The 20247-nt window shown below is 38.8% G+C and overlaps 1 protein-coding gene across 2 annotated transcripts in view; it reads right to left on the bottom strand.

Moving 5' to 3' along the window:
* zmat4a (zinc finger, matrin-type 4a) overlaps nt 1-4711 on the bottom strand; it is an 89115-nt gene extending 84404 nt beyond the window's left edge. The window contains exon 1 of one of the 2 annotated variants that reach the window (XM_079605706.1): nt 4503-4711. In XM_079605706.1, the coding sequence (XP_079461832.1) occupies nt 4503-4589 (87 nt within the window). In that variant the 5' untranslated portion in view covers nt 4590-4711. The remainder of the gene's footprint in view (nt 1-4502) is intronic. The other variant, XM_079605705.1, reaches the window with a different exon arrangement.
* Between the last annotated feature and the right edge of the window lie 15536 nt (nt 4712-20247).

Raw genomic sequence — 20247 nt, 5'->3', positions numbered from 1 at the left:
ACGGTTTTCAAACGCGGTTTGAAATGGCTGGCGTTTCTGACGTCACAAACTACCTTGTAACCAATCACGTCAACGTGCCGGCGTGCTTTAGCATATTATTAACCGCAAACTAGCAAGCAAGGGAGTCTCGAGAGATGCCAGGTTATCCCGGTATATTTTTTTGTTGATATGAGAAACCGGGTAGATTTAACAATATACCGAGTGTATGATGTATATTACAATATTATGATGAACTACTGTATATGCCTTTCTCCACTGACATTCAATTTGAAATGTTGACATACAGGTTGTTCAAAGCCTTTCTGATGATTGTTAGAAGGCAGACTGAGATGGCGAAAGGGAACATACTGTAGCTTGTGGAACATAACATATTATTAGCTGTTTGATAAAGTCAAGCAAAAGGCTAATCATATTAATTACCGTTATGAGTCCGACATTGTAAAGAGCCATACCATTGTGCAGCTTTTACCTAAAATTGGCAGAGTGAATCTGTGAGCTGGCGTGAGTGGGCTGAAGGCGGTGCTAATTAGCATATTCATGGTCCCTTTTAAACTAAATGAAGCCAGGGTGTAGAGTTGCATTCCAACTATTTTAAGGCATAAATATTTTTTTTTCACATGAAAAAACTTTTAAATATGTAAATTTGGGGATTAAAGATGAGATTTAAGGGATAAAATTGACTACAGGGGGACTCTAACTAGTCTATATACATTTTAAAAATGTAATTTATTTCTGTGATGGAAAAGCCAAATGTTTATATTTTTTCATGAAAACCATGATGATATATTGTGTTTAGGATACACGCATAATTACAGAGGCATAACAAACAGACACTATCATACATTTTTTTCAATACATTGTATTATCGTTTAACAGTGTGACCTGAATCTTCATCCAGTTTCCACTACATAATATGAAAACATCATTCCAATGCTGTAATGTAAGTGAGGTGGAAGAGCATAACTCTCTCACACCTGAGCTATGAATCAGCCGATAGCCCAAAGCCAGAGAAAATAACAGGGTAAAATGTGCCTTTTTATAATTCTACACAAATCTTGTTTTGCATTACTTATTTGTTAAATGGAAAGCAGTTTATAATGCTCTTCTGTTCCACTCTAATGCCCCCGAATGGTGGACAGGCCAACCTGCATTACCTTGGGGCGTTTATCAACCGAACCCTCCCCCTTTCTTTCTTTATTTCAGTTATTTATTTATTTATTTTTCTCTCTCTCCTTTTTCGCCCTTTTTTCTCGAATTCTCTTCGCCCTTCTCTCAAACTTTTTTGTTTGATTGTTTTGATAGTTTGTTTCAGACTATTGTATTTACAATGTCTTTTTTCATTTCATGCAATCTTTGTATTACCATGTCCTGTCCTAGAAGCTAATAAAAAAAAAGGTTCTCAACCGACAATGCATTCACTGGGTATTAAGGACAAAAAAACGACCTTGAACACCGCCACCGGTTATGGACTGTGCCATTTAATTTGGAGCTACCTTTTTGCACCTTTAATATCTGCAGGGTGCTTTCAAAGCCAGCTAAGAATACACACGCTCAGTGTGAAGCCACACGACAAACATGCCTTACTCAGTCACACTAAGGCTTTTCTGTGGAATATGTATTATAAATTAGATTAAATGAGAACACTAATTTTCTTCATCACACTAGGACCCCACGGACTTGGGTTCAAATAAAGGACACAAATACCCAACCTTCCTCACTCCTTCAAACCTAATAACCCTTCCTGTCGATAAACAATATAAGACAATGAGCAGTATGTTGAGACAACTACGTTTTTTCCTACCCATTTTACAAAATAAATGACTACATAACACCATATTTTCAGTAAATAAGAACACGTCTGGCACTTTAGCAGGTTTTTATCAGCATATGGTGCATTGAGCATAGTTAGTATTGCTGTAAGTCTTGCTGTAAATACTGCTGAGAGTCTAAACCTCAGCTCTGCTACTTAATTCCTGTGAGCAGAAATGGAGATAGATGGCGAAAGATAATATCATATCATATCCCTGGGCTTTGGGAAGGCATTTTCCTCAACAAAAGCTTCTCCATAAGTGTGGGCTTTGTCCCTCCCAGTGGAAAAACAGTATTGGAAAGGCAATGGGCTGTCACTTCTGGCTCAGAAGTCCTGGGAGGCAAATTATGATGCTCTTGTTTTTTTTTTGTTTTTTTTTATAGAAAAAAACTTTGTTAAAAGTGTGCCACAAAACTGCTCTTATTATTATAAAAGAGATTTGCTAAGATATACATTGTGATCTGAACAACGCTCTTTTTAAATCTTAATTATTGCAATTTTTATTACTCGGTAAACAAACTCTGAAGTATAAAGCGGCCCATTACTGTGGGTAGGGACAGTCCACAAAAATGAACCTCAATAAAAAAATGCATCTGTAGGGTTAGGCAGGCTTTGCACAGGAGTCAGTGATAAATAAAAGAAAGAAAGAAGGATCCAACCAGAGGTCATTCTGAGCATAGGTGACTCTACACTAACAGAGCCACCTTGTGGTGCAAGGGATGAACATTTTCTGACAATTTAAACCAACCTCCCACCCAGCTGTGCAATTTAATTTCCTCGAATACTGAGAAAAAAAAAAAGGCTTAATTTGAAAAACATGGCATGAGGCAGGGAGGCACACGTGTGAATCCTGACAGGAAATAATGGTCAAATGAGCAAACTTTGAAGTTGTTCTACTCCCTTATCGCTGAAAAGCACACTACAGTGGAACGGTTCGGAATATGACGCATCTATAATGCATGGACGCAATAAAAGTGATGCTGTTATATCTGGTATCCCTCTCTCTTTGTACTGTTTCCACTGGCTAGCTTGAAGGCAGAGAATGTTAATTCGTAAACACGCCATATTAACAGAAATTAAAGATGAGCCTATTTTCTCTGCACAGGAAAAACAGTGTCAAGAAAACATCAATAATTCACATCTTACTCTCACTCTACTCTCTCCTAACAACTGCTTATTAGCTAAGCTTGTTAGACAGTACCGCAATGAATGACTAAGACTGAAAATTAATGTGTCACTTATCATCATGTATTCTTCATCTTTAACCCCAATACTATACTTTAATATAAAATAGAGGAATAAGATCTGGCTCTTTAATTGACTGACTACAGCAAATATCAACTGAAATCTTGGGCCGACAAAATACACATCCAAGTTAAAGAAGAGGGAAGCTACTTATTACGAAAAGACATCTGCTTTTGTGTCACATATTTGCACTCCAAGGAATATGAAAGAGAAAATGTTATGCTACCATTGTTCCAAAAAAAGATGATCTAAGTAGCACCTGGAGGAGAAACTTTAAAGGGACAGACTCGCTTTCAAAGGCTAAAAATAAAATATAGAATAGTTTAATACTTAAATGTAATTTACTTAGAATAAAAATGTCTGCATGTGTTATATTAGAACAATAACTAAATAAATGCAAACAAGTCAGATTTATTAATATAGTGCTTTATAAAATACAGATTATTTCAAAACAGCTTCACAATAAACAGTAAAATAACAGTGTCAAAAGTCATCAATGATGATAAAGTGCATGCATTTAATTAAATAAATATGACTACTTATTTGGGCATAATGCTTTTATGAAAAGATCACAAAACGTACAAAGGCTGCAAAAAATGTAAAAGTTTATGAAACATTTGGCTCCAGCCCTTCTGTACACTGAATGTGTTTGTCTACTGTACACTGCACACTGCTTAAGCAAGATCATTCAGCCAACAAGGATTCTGAAAAATAACTACTTTTAAATAATTGTTGTCATTTGATCCCTATTAGGCTACATAGTAAAGCTGTACGTTTTATATTATAAGTCAAAATCAATTGGTCTCCCAGTTAACAAGATATAGGACAGGTAATAATCCTACAATTGCCCAGGGCACACTAAATCCTGATATTCAAGGGTTGACGCTACAACAATCAAACAGCCAGATCACAACAGGTGAAAACGAGGATCAAAGCGCACTTGACTGAAAATTGACACTGTCTGCATCAACAGGGTTCCCGGGACTGTACGATGATATATAATTGATCATTTGCAGTAAATGAAACAGCTGTGAGATTGACGAAACCAAGAGCAATGTCAACAGTGCCTCGTGCCACCAATGTGTTTTTTTCAGGGTCATCCTTGCTTCTTGTTGCAACAAAGATCATACGAAAATGATACTGGTAAAATCTCTCACAATCACGATACTATGAAGTGCATCTACAACAGTTCCTACGTCCCTTAGCATGTAAACATCACAGCACGCGGCACATTCATCGAGCTCGCGCTAAAACTGGCGTTTAGCGTTCAACAGCGTCATGAAATCTGAAAAAGTATAACACATTTTAGAGTACGAGATATCTGGTCGGCAATGTTGCTCATGTGTTTGACAAGTATCTCCAAGAGTGTCGAGAGCATGGTTCGTTTGGATCCGCGCTCATCACCGCGACTTTGACTTCATTTTTTTTTTTTTTTTACATAGCCTACCTGTAACTCCAAGCTATAGTCCTCGCAAAAGTGCGTCGGGTACACGGTCAGATGGTGTTGCACTTGGAGAGAGAAGGTGTAATCCATTGACTGTGTGATGTGGGCGCGTGTGTAGAATAGAGGATGCTCGTGTACAGATGCCTGCGGTCCTTTAGTTCAATTGCAGAGCGTTCTCCGCCCCACCGTCCTCTATTGGCTGGGTTGCTGGAGTAGTTTTTTTCTGCAGTAGGCTACAAGCTGGGATAGATAATAAGACAACAGTGCGCGAATAAGAAAGATCCGAGAGAAAATAAAGCTGAATTAGATAGATTAAGTCAGGATTCAACCAGGCAATGGAGTATTTTTAAATTCTTTATTATGAAGTAAAATTATTTTAGAGTGGAAAAACATGACTTCCTCAAGATGTATACTTAACTATCTTATCTGATTGATTATCTTTTAAATAGCCTAGATATTGAAAGGTAGCCTACACTATGTATTTATTTTTGAACAAAATGTAAATAATGAGTCAATACATCATCAATCCTTCCATCAAAACGTGTTTTGTCTTACCCTGATTCATAAGGTAAGACTATTAAAAGCATTTATACTTTAGATCAATGGTTTTCAGGGGAAATTGCATTCAGCCATGTCCATCTGGTCATTTCCATAAAAAGAAATGTTGCTTCAGCTACTCTTACACCTGTATGGTGTAGGGGTGGCATGGATTTTTGTCACAAAAGTGAGAAAGATTGACATGAAGCATGCTAAGTCTTGAGAGAGAGAAAATGCAGAGGAGAGTCTGCTAGCAAAAAGAGGACACAACAGTCAGAGCTCATAATAAAACTAGAATCAACATTGGCTTGGCTTCTCGGAGATGGTGAGAGAACTGAGGGATTTAAAATGTTGTAAAGACGACGTGGAGATTAAGTTTTTATTACTTTTATAAAGGTGTTTAAGGTATTTTATTGATAAATTCCCACGTTGTTCTCTAACAGAGTTGATTGTAAAGCATTGTGATTGTGAAGGGTCGTTTGGTTATGCTGTGCTGGAATTTAATGGTAAACTTCAGCTAGTCAGATCCTTTCCATCTAAACTAGTTATATCTCTTAAGCCTAGTAGTGAATGTTTTTTGAGCAGTAGGATCTCTCTCTTTTTTTAGTTATGAGAAAGAACCATATCATAGTCATGACGAAGCACAACCAAAACAATGTTCTTCTGCAAAATGTTTTTTTTTTTATCCGCTATAGGGCCAAAAGTTATATGGTGTTCCTTGAAATAGTTTTGCGTGTTTTGTTACATTTTATGTTATTTAGTTAATGGTTAAAGTCACAGTGAAATCAAAATTGAGAATATTGCAAATATTATAAATATCCTCATAATCTCTTATCAATGTAACTTCCCTTCCCTCTTGCAACATTTCTTCTCTGATGATGTGTTTACTGACAAGGGGGGGACAACCTGTCACACACATGAGATTACATGATTTTCCTAATACCCATAATTGCGGTCTTGGTCATCTGGCACATGTACATAACAGGAAGTATAAGTGCACAAAAAAAAATTCAACGTATGAAAAATGCCAAAGCTCAGTGACCTTAACATACACTAAGACTGCATTTGAAATCACATACTTCCCTAAAACAGTAAAAAGATGCAGACAGATAATTCAAATCTATTCAATATGTCTATCTATCTATCTATCTATCTATCTATCTATCTATCTATCTATATATTTTTTTTGTGATCCATTTACTAGCAAAATGTGATATATTATCACAGTATTTTAATGTGAATGTGAATTTCTGAGAACCACCGCTGCAAGGTGTTTTGATTGTTGTTGTTTGCTTTATTAATTTAACATGATTTTTTACAGTGCAGGTCTATAAATGAAGTCCTTTTCATATCTGACAGCAGGCTAAACTAAAAATGCATTTCCTCTTGGGGCTTTCGAAGTTTACTGCATTTTCATGTGCAAGTGTTTACCTTGAAAAGGTCCTAAAGAAAACATATCACGTGTTTTTACTCTGAAAAATCCATTGACCTTAGAGTGAATTTTGATTATGATTTGAAGTGATGCCAGGCTGTGTGGGGAGCAGTTCATCAGGATGACACTAAATAGAATGTGGCCTTAGGCTAAACTCGACTTAGAGATCCTTTGCAAAACAGCAAATATTCTCTTTTCTACAGAACCATTCATAAGATAGATTGCCACACATCTGTACACTACACATCAAATAAAAATTATTTTTAAATAAAAGACAAAGATTCATATTGTGACCCCTCCACATTTATAACATGCCCGATTGGTTTTGTTCATTCTGCTCATCATTGCTTATGTTATGACATCAGCTCATTACTGACATAATTATCTCAATGAACGATATTCTGTCATTAGCGCTTCTTGTCTACATTGTTTATTAAAGCATAAATGCCTAAAAGACTGTGTTTATCATTGGGTTTAAATAAACACTTAAAACCGTTCCACTCACTTCCTGTGACTGTAGAGTCACTCAGCATCAAATCTCATTTTCAGGTAACAAGCCATTTCAGACATTCAGGCCAGTTTTTTTATGAGCTGTCATGCTCTGAAAATGTGTGAGCATTCGCTCAAGATTCACAACCCCACTTGAGAGGCCATGCTCCAAATTTGTGAGGTGTATAATGTAGGCAAAAGTGTGACACTAAATGATTAGAGGTTTTTAAATAAAATGTATAGAATTTTTCCTCCCTGTAGTGTGCCAGTTTTTTTATTTATGCGCCTGATATATTTGGACTTTATTTCTTGATTGGCGTTTTGGCACTCATGCTTCTGTTTGAATAAATGGCGTGACCACTGAAAAAGGGATGTATTTGAATGAAAGAGACAAACGTCTTGAGGATTTTTAAAAAGGAATAGATTTTAATGGAAAAGAGACAAACATCTTATGGATTCATTTGTGGACAGATTAAGACCACAACGCCATTTGCAACTGAATGACCAGCTGTTGTTGCTGTAGTCTGAGTCTCAGAGACTGATAAAGAACTCCCTGAAATGTATTTTACTTGATTTACGTGTATTCTAAATGATTTGTATTCAAATGTATTACATTTTATTCTATTTCCTAATTTATCCTTTTTATGAATCTTATGAATCTTTTCTGCATGGTTTCATTGAGAGCTGTATTCATTTAAACATGAATCATTCGATTCCTTGTGTTGCATGATTATATTTTACATGTTATTGATTTATTGAATCATTTACATATTTTCTATCATCTATGATTGATTATTCACAATTATTATGTTTGATTATTCACACACAATTTTCACGAGTTCACACTTACATATAATCAGATAGAGTAAAGGTTATGCGTATTTGGCTTGCTGTCTGATGGGAGGTCTCCGATCTCGGAATTTAGCCAGAACCCAGAGTACTCCCCAAAAAAGTAAATGAGCAAAGGACAGCTGCCAGACGGATTGACTAAAAGACTCCCCAAAACTGAGGGCCTTAAATTGGCAGGCTGGCGTTTCGGAAAGGAGTCTGGCCGTTTGACCAGGAGGTCTACAGTCTCCGACAGGAGCAGCTCACGGCTTTGTGAGAGTGGGCCCTACTGGCCGATGAATGGGCTCGAAATGCTCAACCGGGAGGGCCCACAGCCTCTGATGGGAGCAGCTTATTGTGTAGGGCGATTGTGCCCTGTACTGGTAGAGGAACATGGTGAATGTGATAGGAAACGCCCGGGAGAGCTCTTACAGCATCCGATGGGAGTTCAATACTCACAGCGTTTGGACAATTAAGCCTCCGTAATTTTTTCATTTTTGGGTGAATTATCCCTTTAACTTCAGCTGATTTATCAATACACCAGCAATGACTTGTTTGACCTACTAACAAGAATTTGAGCTGCATATCTTAAAACATAAAAAAAGAGCTTTCCAAAAATGAAAAGGGCTCAATTGACCCTTCGCAGGGAGCTTGATTGACAGGTGATCTGACCAATCATACTTCGCCATCCCCCATTTTGTCGGTCAAAGCAGTCAGGAGAGTTTGTAGATTAACATGGGAGAATTTGAACTTGAAAAATGGAGTGTGGGCTACTGACGCCTTTCTGCGGTTAAAACAACATTCCTTCTTGTTCATTCATGTTTATTTGATGCTATAAATTAACTAGAAGGAAGAGATGATCGGTTCATGAGCAGCTTTAACTGGTGCTCTACAGCGATCTGACTGACACATTAAAGAGCCACAAAACAGTATTTATTGTTTAAATTTCTTTAAAAAAAATTACCAAATTTGAAAGGTGAGACTTTGTTTAATACGTTTAATATCAAAAGTAACCGAAAAGTAACCTGGTAGGCTATGTCCTGTCTGTCAGCGTGTTGTCAGTCTCCTCTCTGCGTGAAAACATGTTGTGGCATGAGAGCGGCGTAGCTTGTCGGGCATAGCGACAGTAACTAAGGGGGGCGGCGGGTCTTTGCGAACGGTCTTGCATTGATTTTAAAAGATTTTGGTTTGTTCATTTTCAGTGTACACCAGAATACTTTAATTGTGATACAAATCCATCATGTTAAATATAATAATACAAGTTCTTATTATATCACCCTAATCATATAATAGACTCCCTTATTACATTAAAAAAAAAAGAACCTACTTATCATTCTCACAGACTATTCTAAGATTCCGGTGAATGCCTGGAGAGAAAAAAATCTCCTGTGGATATTCTTCCCTTTTCATTCGATTCTTAGTCTTGTAGCTGGCTACATTCAAATTCCCAACAGCTCATTAACATTCTCTTCAGGAATTCTGGGTAAATAGGCATCTAGAATTCAAAAGTAGAAGCTGCTGCATGGTTACTGTGTGACTTTCTCTGTTCAATTGCCATTTCATACCAGCATAATAAATCACAAAGGCAATCAAAGCAGCCATGGCAGATTGAAACAGTGGTGCGGTGTGAGGAGGCCTAAATGGTTGAAACAATTAAAAACTATTTTAAAATTTAATGGCAATGCCCTCTGAAAATAGAGAATGTGATATAATGTGGCTCATAACTTAGGCTAAAATAAATATTCATTAAATGTACTGAAGTAGATACAGCTTTGCTATATAAATGTGATTTGTCAGGACATATAGCCTTAAGCCCAGCCTGGGGTCCTGCACAGATGACACCCATGACCCTGTCTCTTGCACTTTTCATTTGGTTATTTATTGGCTGGCTGGCTGGCTGGCTGGCTCACTCACTCACTCACTCACTCACTCACTCACTCACTCACTCACTCACTCACTCACTCACTCACTCACTCACTCATTCATTTATTCATTCATTAAATTTAAATTCTAATTCAATCTAAATATTTTCTGGAAAAGCATGATTAATGACAATAATATACTAAATAAAACAATTATATATATATATTATTTTTTTTATGTCAATTATTATTACATGGTTTATTTTAGATCATATTTTCTGGTAAAGGAGTAAAACAGAATTAAGGGACAATAATTGCCAGTATTTGATATACTGTGGTATAATAGGTTGATTAGGATGAGTTTAATTTCCTGTTTTATCTTACATATATACTGTACTAAAAATAGAGGTTTTTCTTACTGACAATATTGATGCTGAGCTCTGTGGCATTTATGACAGTTTTAAAAGTATTTATGTTATGACACAGTCAGCCACACAGGTTGCAGCTTTCTCCATAAGACAGGAAAAATAAAGAAAACCAGGTTTACACCTTCATTCAGGCTTTAGGCAAATGCACCTCAAAAGTTAAGCTAATGTTCTGCTTCACAGCCACTGCACAGCTCTATGCCTGAGCACACACACGTTTTCACACATGCACGCACACACTCGTACCAGTTTCCATACGGCTGTGGCTGACGGGGAACCAAGGTCACCTACAGTAATGTCACAGCTTCTTCCTTAGGCAACTCCAATCCCCCTACACAAACACAAAGAGAGATGGGGGAACTAATGGGCTATCAGTCCACTAGAGAAATGTTCTACTTAAAGATGGACATGCAGTGTGTCACAATTGTAACAGCAATGCATTTGATCCTATTTTTATCCTTCATGCTTTGTAAGGCAGGATGTAATGCAGGATTTAGTAATAAAGGATTCAAGACACATTCAACAAATTATGCCATTTTGAACTGAATGTTACACAAAGTTGTTTCTATACTACATACATCTGCTAGAACATATTGGTTCCCCATCAGTCGCTCACGTTCGACGTAACGTCAACGTGGCGACATAACGTCAACGTGACGATGTAACGTCAACGTGACGACATAATTGGGATCACTTCAGGGAGCCCTGTCATCTTCGAGTGTCTACAGAACGAACCAATGAATGTTGGCGTGCGTGAAACGCGTCACGCACCCCCGTCCAGCAGCGCGGGTATAAACGGGAAGCGGCCGCACGCACTCCTTGTCTTTCACTACGGAGCCGAGCTTCCTGTTTGTCTCCAGCAACAAGACTCTGTATGTTGAAGATCTCTTCGTTCTCCCCTCTACTGCAGTGTTGGTGTGACGGCGCGTTCAGCGAGTGGCCGCAGGCTGATTACAGCTCAAACAAACTACTGTTTTTACAGCAAAAGAATTATGTGTCGGTTCGGTCAGCGTTCCCTGAGAGTGCACAGCAGATCTCTCTGCCGCAGGAAGTCAGCATCATCCGTCCAGGCCGCTGCCAAACCAAGAGACAAGCGAAGGTGCAAACGACCCGGAGACGGGCGACCCAGAGGTGGATCAGACAGCTCTTCAGGAGATGGTGAACGCGCCACTCCTTCCTCCTGTGTAGGGCTGGGTGGAGAATCTTTTGTTTCCTTTCGTTTTTGTTCCGCCCACAATTTCAATAAAGAGCAGTTTCTGAAACGATTCAGTTCACCTGGCGCCTCTATGTGTTGAAGTGGAACCTGTTCGTTGAGTGGTGTTCTTCTCACGAGGAGAACCCCCGAACTTGCTCGATCAGAGCCGTGCTTTCCTTCCTTGGAGCGAATCCTGTCTACCTCCACTGTTAAAGTGCATGTTGCCGCTATAGCCACACATTACGATGCAGTTGAGGGTAAGGAAAAGCACAACCTGATCGTCAGGTTCCTGAGGGGGGCGAGGAGACTAAACCGCCTCGCCCGCCTTCTATACCCTTTTGGGATTTGTCTCTGGTCCTTTCGGCACTTCAGAGACCACCCTTTGAGCTTTTTCAGTCAGTGGAGTTAAAAATTCTGTCCTGTAAAACAGTACTCCTGGTTGCATTGGCTTCCATCAAGAGGGTAGGGGACCTGCATGCATTTTCGATTGACGAATCGTGCCTAGAATTTGGCCCGGCTAACTCTCACGTGATCCTGAGACCGGATACGTGCCCAAGGTTCCTAGCACTCCCTTCCAGAACCAGGTGATGAACCTGCAAGTGCTGCCGTCGGAGGAGGCAGACCCAGCCCTGGCTTTTCTCTGTGCCGTTCGCGCTCAGCGTCTTTGGACAGAACGCAAAGCCTCAGGGCCTCAGATCAGCTCTTCGTCTGTTACGGAGGCCAGCAGAAGGGAACGGCTGTCTCCAAGCAGAGGATGGCCCACTGGATAGTGGATGCCATTGCCTTGGCTTATGAAGCCCAAGGCGTACCCTGCCTGCCCGGGTTTAGAGCCCACTCCACTAGGAGTGCCGCTTCTTCTAGGACGCGGGCACACGGCGCCTCGCTGACAGACATCTGTAGAACTGCGGGCTGGGCGACACCTAACACGTTCGCTAGATTTTAACACCGCTAACACCGAAGTTCCCGCTCTTGTGTCGGCTTGCTGCGCCACTCCCCTCCACATGGAGCGGATACGTGCACTTTTCTGCTCTAGTCGAGTTCCCCACTAAGGCATACCCTGTTAAGTACCTCCGCACCCCTTCAGCAGTCAGACGTTGCGGAGCGTCTGACGCCAGGCCTAGTGCTCGTATGCTTGTGTAAATTGTGCTAGACTGGGTTCCATATGTGACGATCCCTGCAACGATCCCTTATGTGTATTCTTCCCCGAACAGCTCCCTGCGGTGAGCCTGTGTCTCTCCCGTGTCTTTCCACCATCACTGTCCGGTGTAGCCTCCCCCTTCTCAGGCTGGAGCCACCCCAGTGACATTCCCCAACCGGCCAGTCCATATGTGAATCCTCCACATGTTACCTCTCCCCTGGAAAGGCACGCTTTCCCAGTGTTATCCGAAGAGTTCCACTGTGTGTGGTATAACGGAACAGCAGTTTAAACTCCTTCTACGTAGGCCCTCTGCCCCAGCCAGTTGCGGGTCTGAGAGTCTTGCGTAGGGCGCTGGATGTGGCAGCAACCGTGACGTTTTCCCATAGGATCCCAATTACGTCATCACGTCGATGTTACGCCGAACGTGAGTGACTGATAGGGAACGTCTCGGTTACTAATGTAACCCTCGGTCCCTGAAGGAGAGAACGGGAGACGTAACGTCCTGTCGCCACCGTTGCTGACCATCGCTGTAACAGCAGTCACGATCTCGGCTACTCAGTGAAAAACAATGAGTGGGTGCACCCGCTTCCTGTTTCACGCACGCCAACGTTCATTGGCTCAATCTGTAGACACTCAAAGATGATAGGGCTCCCTGAAGTTATCCCAATTACGTTGTCACGTCGACGTTATGTCTCCCATTCCCTCCTTCAGGGAACGAGGGTTACATTAGTAACCGAGACGATTTGCTTTCCACTGAATGGAAAATTCTCAATATAATTGACCAATATGTTTCCCCGAAAATATTGCAAATGCCTTATGTGAATACACCTGTGGAAAAGTCAAGAACCATTAATAAAACACTTCATTTATTTAAAGCATAAAAACTGGTGAATGCTATAACCTCATTCACAGTGATGTCATATTCGATGTACCCACAGGTGTCAAGACCTCATTCTTGGTGATGCTTGAAATGGTTTCGGGCACTTCAAGACCAATTTTGCCATTTCCTTTCCAACGCCCAAGGCCAGGATAAGAGAAGCTATAGTCTAAGATAAGCACATGTAGGCAGCCTCAACCTGAAACCTGAAGTGAAATAAATTCCGTTTTCAATTTAAATGTAAGATGTCTTATCAATGCATGGTTGATTCTGCTGGACTGTCAGTCACTGTACATAGTCATTTTTAAAGTTTGATAAATGGTAAGGGTGAATGAATACGCCCAAGGAAATGATGTGAGGAGATGTGATTTTTCTTCCTCTGATACCATTCCAAGTGTGCACCAGTAGTGTAGCAGAATCAGGCCCTTGTGAAATTGAGGTCACTCACGCAGCTGCAAGCTCTTGTGTGCCACCACTGGTGATGCTGAGGGTTGTAAAGGGCAAGGACAGCTTGTAGCACTCTGTGCCAGTGTTCAAGGCTAATTTAATAAACATTCCTGTGTGCTTACTGTTAAAAAAAAAGAGCATTCAAAAGTAAACACTTCTAGACATTGTATTGTATTCTTCTGGTTAAACACTTGTTTAGAGAAATTTAGATAAGTTCAGAGGTCAAGGTAAGACCAATTGACAGCACTTGTGGCATAATGTTGATTACTACAAAAAATTAATTTCCTTGTTCCTCCTTTTTTTATATAAAATGCAAAAATGAGAGTTACAGTTAGGCACTTACAATAGAGGCGAGTTCATCTATTCCTTCCTTTTTAAATTACTACAAAAATGTAGTCACAATACATTATACAGTCGCTTCAAGTCGAACACACCTATCCAACTTTTTCTGCAAACAATGAATGCCGCCATTATGGATTCTAACATACATTTTGATGCTGTCCTGTTCTGGTCTCATAGGATCACATTGATAAAACAGGTTTAAAAAGAGTGACTAAATTAATTAAACAGAAACTTTTTGAACATTACTAATACTTGCAATGAGCGCATGGTTAAGCTTAAACGTACTTTCCAGAAATCTCTTCAGTTTATTGCTGTTGTTGTGGCAGTCAACAACAGCAATAAACTGAAGACATTTCTGGAAAGTACGCTGAAATTCGCAGGACTCCAGGCAGCGAAACGTGGATGTATAGATAGATTTAAAAAATAGGAGCACAAAGGAGTTTTTTTAATAGATTCAGTTTACACCACAGAACTATGGTCTGCCTGACGGTAAAAGCTAACAGTTCCAGATAACTTTAAAAGTTCTACCAAATATATTGAAACAACCAGGATATCAATTGATGTCCTCATCACTTTAATTTCGATATGATGATATATAACAATGATATAAGTAATCAGTCAGATTTAGATACACCTTGTATTTATAGTGTTGACTATAAAGCATTAAAAGAACAATATGTAAGATTTTTCTAATAAAATATTCAAAAACCACTTGCACAGTATATATATATATATATATATATATATATATATATATATATATGTGTCATGCAGTTGTGTAGCCTACATTATCCCAAAAGTTCCCAAGTATTTGTAAATCCAGAGAAATTTCGATTTTAAAATAATGGCTCGTCCCTTGTCATTGTTGCATATCAATGACGTAACATCCGCATTATCCTCTATTCCCGCTTGTAGAAACCATAGATTATTGTGGCGAGCAGGTCGAGGGACATGACATGAGAGAACGTAAGACTGGTGGCGTGATTAATGAGGAACGACACCTGTGTCTCGTATCTCGTGTCTGTGTCTCGGGACAAGTCAGAAACAATTAAGTTCCACGTACGAGGAAGTTCTCAGGAAAAAAGCTTTTAAAATAGCAAACGATCCCTCTCATCCACTCAATAGGGAGTTTGAACTTCTTCCCTCTGCCAGACGTTACAAAGTACCTAGGGCAAATCGTAATATTTTTAACAATTATTTTATTTCTAATGCAATTCGGACGTTGAACAACACGTTGATGTATTGTAACGTAATTGCTACTGCTGTACTGCATTTTGCCTTGAAGATGTCTGTGTGTTAGTCTTGTTGTTCTTGTTGTTGTTTTTGTTGTTGTTGGTTTGATTGTTGTTTTTATGAGACCGAAGGCAAATTTCCACATTGTGGACAATAAAATAAAATGAAATGAAATGAATGAATGATCTCTCACGGAGGAGCAGAAGCAACGACTGTGAATATTGAGAGAGACCAGGCCTGGATTTTATTTGATGTGTTGTTTCTGTTTTATGTGGCCAGCAGTCGTCCACGAGGGATACTTTCATTTTTGTAATTGTTTATTTATTTATTCAAGTTGTTGAATGATCGCTGGTTCCCGCCTCCTTCTTCCCATGACAACGAACTTAGTTACAATTAGGCTACATACAAAAATACATAGATTTAAAGCTTTTGAACGTGTAAAACTGCACAGCATTAACCCACCAAATAATTTGACAAAACAGTCACAGTAGCCTAACAGGCTAATAGCATTACATTTCTCGTTCCTTGCAGCTAATTCATTATGATGACATAAAATAGTGTGATCAAACAAATATTTATTAGCTGATATATAATATAATATGAATTCCATACATATCTGGATGGTCTCCCATCGCTCCACTCTCCTTCATAGCGTCAGCTTTGTCTTTGTTGTTGTTTTGAAAATGCGGAAAATGCGAACTCTGGCGGTGAAAACTTACAGATTGTTAACAGGCTTTTCCTGATGTATTTCCCTGGTTTCGAAGGAAACATAATTCCATGACCTCTGGTTCTTTGGTAAATTGTAAGGATCACTGAGTTAAACTGCTTTTAATTTAAGCAGATAATCTGATGTTTACTCATTTTCGCAGTTTCCCCTATAATGTTGCAGGAAGGCTGAGGAGGCGTCCGTCGGGATGTAGCCTAAATGCATACCCTAAAGCCAGCATGAAATGAAATTTCACCCTATCTTTTTTATAAATGCATGATCCATTGTGATGAATGATCCATTCATGCAAATGTTGTTGTTTTTTTTTTTTATTGACCTTGCGATTTTTAATCAAAATGTCATAACTTGACACTCCGGAATTTCCGGCAAAACGACAGACTTCTCTCTGGTGACGAAGGCCAGACTTCTCAAATAATTTAGTCCACTTAAACCCCGCCCCTTTCTTACAATCGCCCGCAAGCTCGCATTCATTTCTGCCTCCATCTAATCATATAAAATAACCATATAATTGACGAGAACAACGTTAGCTCGAATAACTAGCTTTAATGGAATAATTAATGTTTGTGCTTTCGTAAAATTGGCCCTATTTACTTTCATTGTAAGTGCTTAACTGTAACCGTTGTCAATTGAACTTGTATTGAACTGAATATTCCCTTAAGATATAGGCCTATTGAGAGGGGATCTATGCTGCATTTAAAAAAAAAAAATCGAGGCATTTCCTCACATGCTCTACTTTTAGTATTGCTATGCAACAGAGAGTAAGATAGGCGACCTATTTGTTTCAGTAAAAATGATTGTAGAACCAGCAAATGAGGCACAAATCCTCCCCTAACCTTATTAATAGCCTGTTTTGATTGATGTATTTGCACCAATACAGTGAATTAGACAAACTATACATTATTTTCTTATAGCAGTAGCCTATCTCGCATCATTGTCTGTCAACTTAAAAAGAACATAAGAGATATGAGAACACTGTGGCAGAGAGGGCTAGGGATATTCATACAATCTGCCCACAAACACCCACAGATCAATGTGCCCGAGAGCAAATGCAGCATCCATAAAACTACACACAAGGGGCTGTGCTGTTTATGATGGAGGTAGAATATGCATAAAGAAATCAAGTACCATTTACAAATTTTCATTGTAGTGCCTCTATTAAAATGTATCCCTGGGAAACTGTCGGTTTACACCAGTATTTTCTCATCTAAATGGTTAATGATTTAAAAATTCTCTAACACCAAAGTAGGCTGTTTCAAATGATTTTGTCTCCCTCTTGTGGTGGTCTGTAAAATATTGATTGACTACAGAAAGTTATAAAAAGTTGTTTTTAAAACATATATTTTTCAGATGGGAGTCAGCGGCTGAGAGCAGCAAAATTGGAAGGAAGTTTGTCGTTATTGTGGATTATGACAGCAGAGTATTGGGGGGGGATATGAACTGGAAAACTGAGTGAGGCATTCTGGGAATGCGTGGTGCTTGCAATTAGAGAAGGCGGTCAGAGCCAATGAGGTTCTGGCAGAGAAGTGCATGATGGGAGCCAGTCTTGCCCAGAGGGATGGAGAAGAGCCAGTGACTGCTGTTAGTCTTGGAATCCCTCTTCATCACATACGAGAAGTCCCCATCTTCCTCCCAGACGGAGTATCGGGTTGGGGTGTAAATGTCCAACAACGTCTCACCTCCTTGCACACTGGAGCTCACAGTAAGTGAATCGTAGTGAACAATGGCTACCTTGCCTGCTGTGCCAGAGAAGACAATTTTCTTTTCCCAAGTAAAAATGTATGAAAAAGTTTAGGTTTCAGGTTTGTTTCAGGCCCGGCCGACCCTTGAATATACAGTTTACAACAGTATATGATGAAAAACAGTAACATTAATATGTATCTGCAATTTACATCATGGGTATAGAAAGTTGCTTTGATGCATCACTGAGTTATAAAGATGTTTCTGTATACATTAGTATTACTATATATTCTGTATAGTTAGATTTTATCTGTATACATTAGTTTCAGTAAATTCTGTTTTAGAAAATATAAATGTTGTCATATGGAAATAAAGCGAAGTTTTTAGGAAATGCATTATAGTAATTTTGCCTTATGAATTGCCTAATTCATATTTTAATTAATTCATTATTAAAACAGAATTTATTTAATGTACGAATATACCAAAACATGAATTTAATTAGTGAAACTGATAGATGAAAAATAAAATAAAATAAATTAGGCTACAGGTACAGAGTTGCCATATGGCAGATTATTGGATCTATTATTATGCAATACATACATACATTCATACATTGCATTCCAGTGCTGGTGTCTTTTAATGAAGTTTATGACTTAAGTTCAGGAGGACCTTGGGATCCAAAAGCTCGCCCTCAATTTAAAAACAAACTTTACCAGCTTTATATGGACAGCACGTCAAACATTTTTTCGTTACATTTTTGCCCTATGATTATTTGATCAAGCGAACTCATGAATGTATGTGTATTTCTCCTTGACATACATAAACAGGCAGAAGAATTCCTATCAAATAGCAACACATTTAACAAAGGCGAATGTCTAGCTTCAGAAATAGGATTTTTTTACATTCTGTGATCTGGTTAAAGGCTATAATGTCATTTTCCACTTTTCTCCAACAGGGGGAGACTTGAGACAGACACGATTGTGGGAGTTTGGGCAAACTTCAGGAAAACGGATTCTCCAACAGATAAAATAACTTTATCTTCCTAGCATTATATGTTGCTCTCCCTCTGCTTTTTACTTTCTTTCTTCTCTTTTTTTAAAGTAAGGTAACATTCTGTAAATTTTAGAAAAAAAATAAGGTCTTCTGAGATGGGTCTCTTTCCCCAGTCTCTCTTTTTCTCTCTCCATCTGACTAGCCATAGGCCAGTAGTTCTCAAACTGGGGGGCGCCAGATGGCGCCAGGGGGTGCTCAGAAGTTCTAGAAATTATTATTTTAAAAAAAATGTAATAAAAAATATGTCAATAAAATGATCGATATTTATCTGCATTTACTGTGAATAGTACATTAATGTTCAAAATTATTCACTTTTGTTAAGGGTAGCCAGCGTGATAACTGACCTACCACGTGGCCGAGTAGGCTACCACTGGCAGTGGTAAGCCAAAAAAAATTGTGTCTGTGATGCCTGTGAATGCTATTTTACGTGGATATCAGGACACGAGTGAAGTAGCCTACAAAGTTTTGTTTACAAAAGAAATGGTTTAGCAACCAAATGTTACATTGCGACCATGGAAACATTTGGATTTGTGCCAAATGAGAGAGGGGTAGGCCTACGTGAGAGCCCATAAACTATATGCTAGGCCATATGTTAGTTTATTCTGTTTTGCGATTTTACACAAATTTAACAATAACCTATTCCATGAATTAGCCTGTTCCAATGGACATTAAATCTTTTGTTTCTTTTCCCAAATCGTAACTCACGTCTCCTTTCAGAGGGGATTAGCCTACTTTCTTTCGTTAACTTTTAATCCCTGTATTCGCATCCTTTACTATGGCAAAGGAGAAAAATACTGTATCTCGTTAGTTTCAATCTTTATCTCACGTCCAACAAATCTTTTTTGTGCTTGTTGGACACGCTATAAGGCACGTCAAGTTATTTGTATAGCACATTTCACACACGCAGGTAACGTTAGCCTAATGCAGTTTAGTTTTCTTTGGCAGCACAGTATCAAATAGCTAGGCTATTCATATCTTGCTCGTGTGGAAGATGAAATTCGCTCTTCTGACCTTTTACAATCAGTGTTCATTGCTTTGTAACATTGGAAGAAAACACAAAGATATTATGAGAGATGGGCTCTGTCATGGTCGTGTTCCACAGTCATCTCAAAGCGCAGAGCGGGATATATACGATGAAACATTTAGCTAGGCCTATCTTTGTGGGGAAATAAACTTGGCTTACTTTCAAAAATTTCTGGCATACAAAAATGTCATGTGATTTTAATTTTAATTTCACTTTTAAAGTTTAAATCACAATTATAGGAACACTCCACTTTTTGGGGGAAATATGCCCTAAAGTTAAAAAGTTGAGTTTTACCGTTTTCTAATCTATTCAGCCGATCTCTGGGTCTGGCGGTAGCACTTTTAGCATAGCTTAGCATAGATCATTGAATCTGATTAGACCGTTAGCATCTCTCTCAAAAAAATGACCAAAGAGTTTAGATATTTTTCCTATTTAAAACTTGACTCTTCTGTTAAGATACAT

This window comes from Phoxinus phoxinus (assembly GCF_949152265.1).
Source record: "Phoxinus phoxinus genome assembly, chromosome: 3".
NCBI lineage: Eukaryota > Metazoa > Chordata > Actinopteri > Cypriniformes > Leuciscidae > Phoxinus > Phoxinus phoxinus.
Note: the sequence above shows the minus strand (reverse complement) of the source record. Positions and strands in the feature narration are given on the sequence as shown.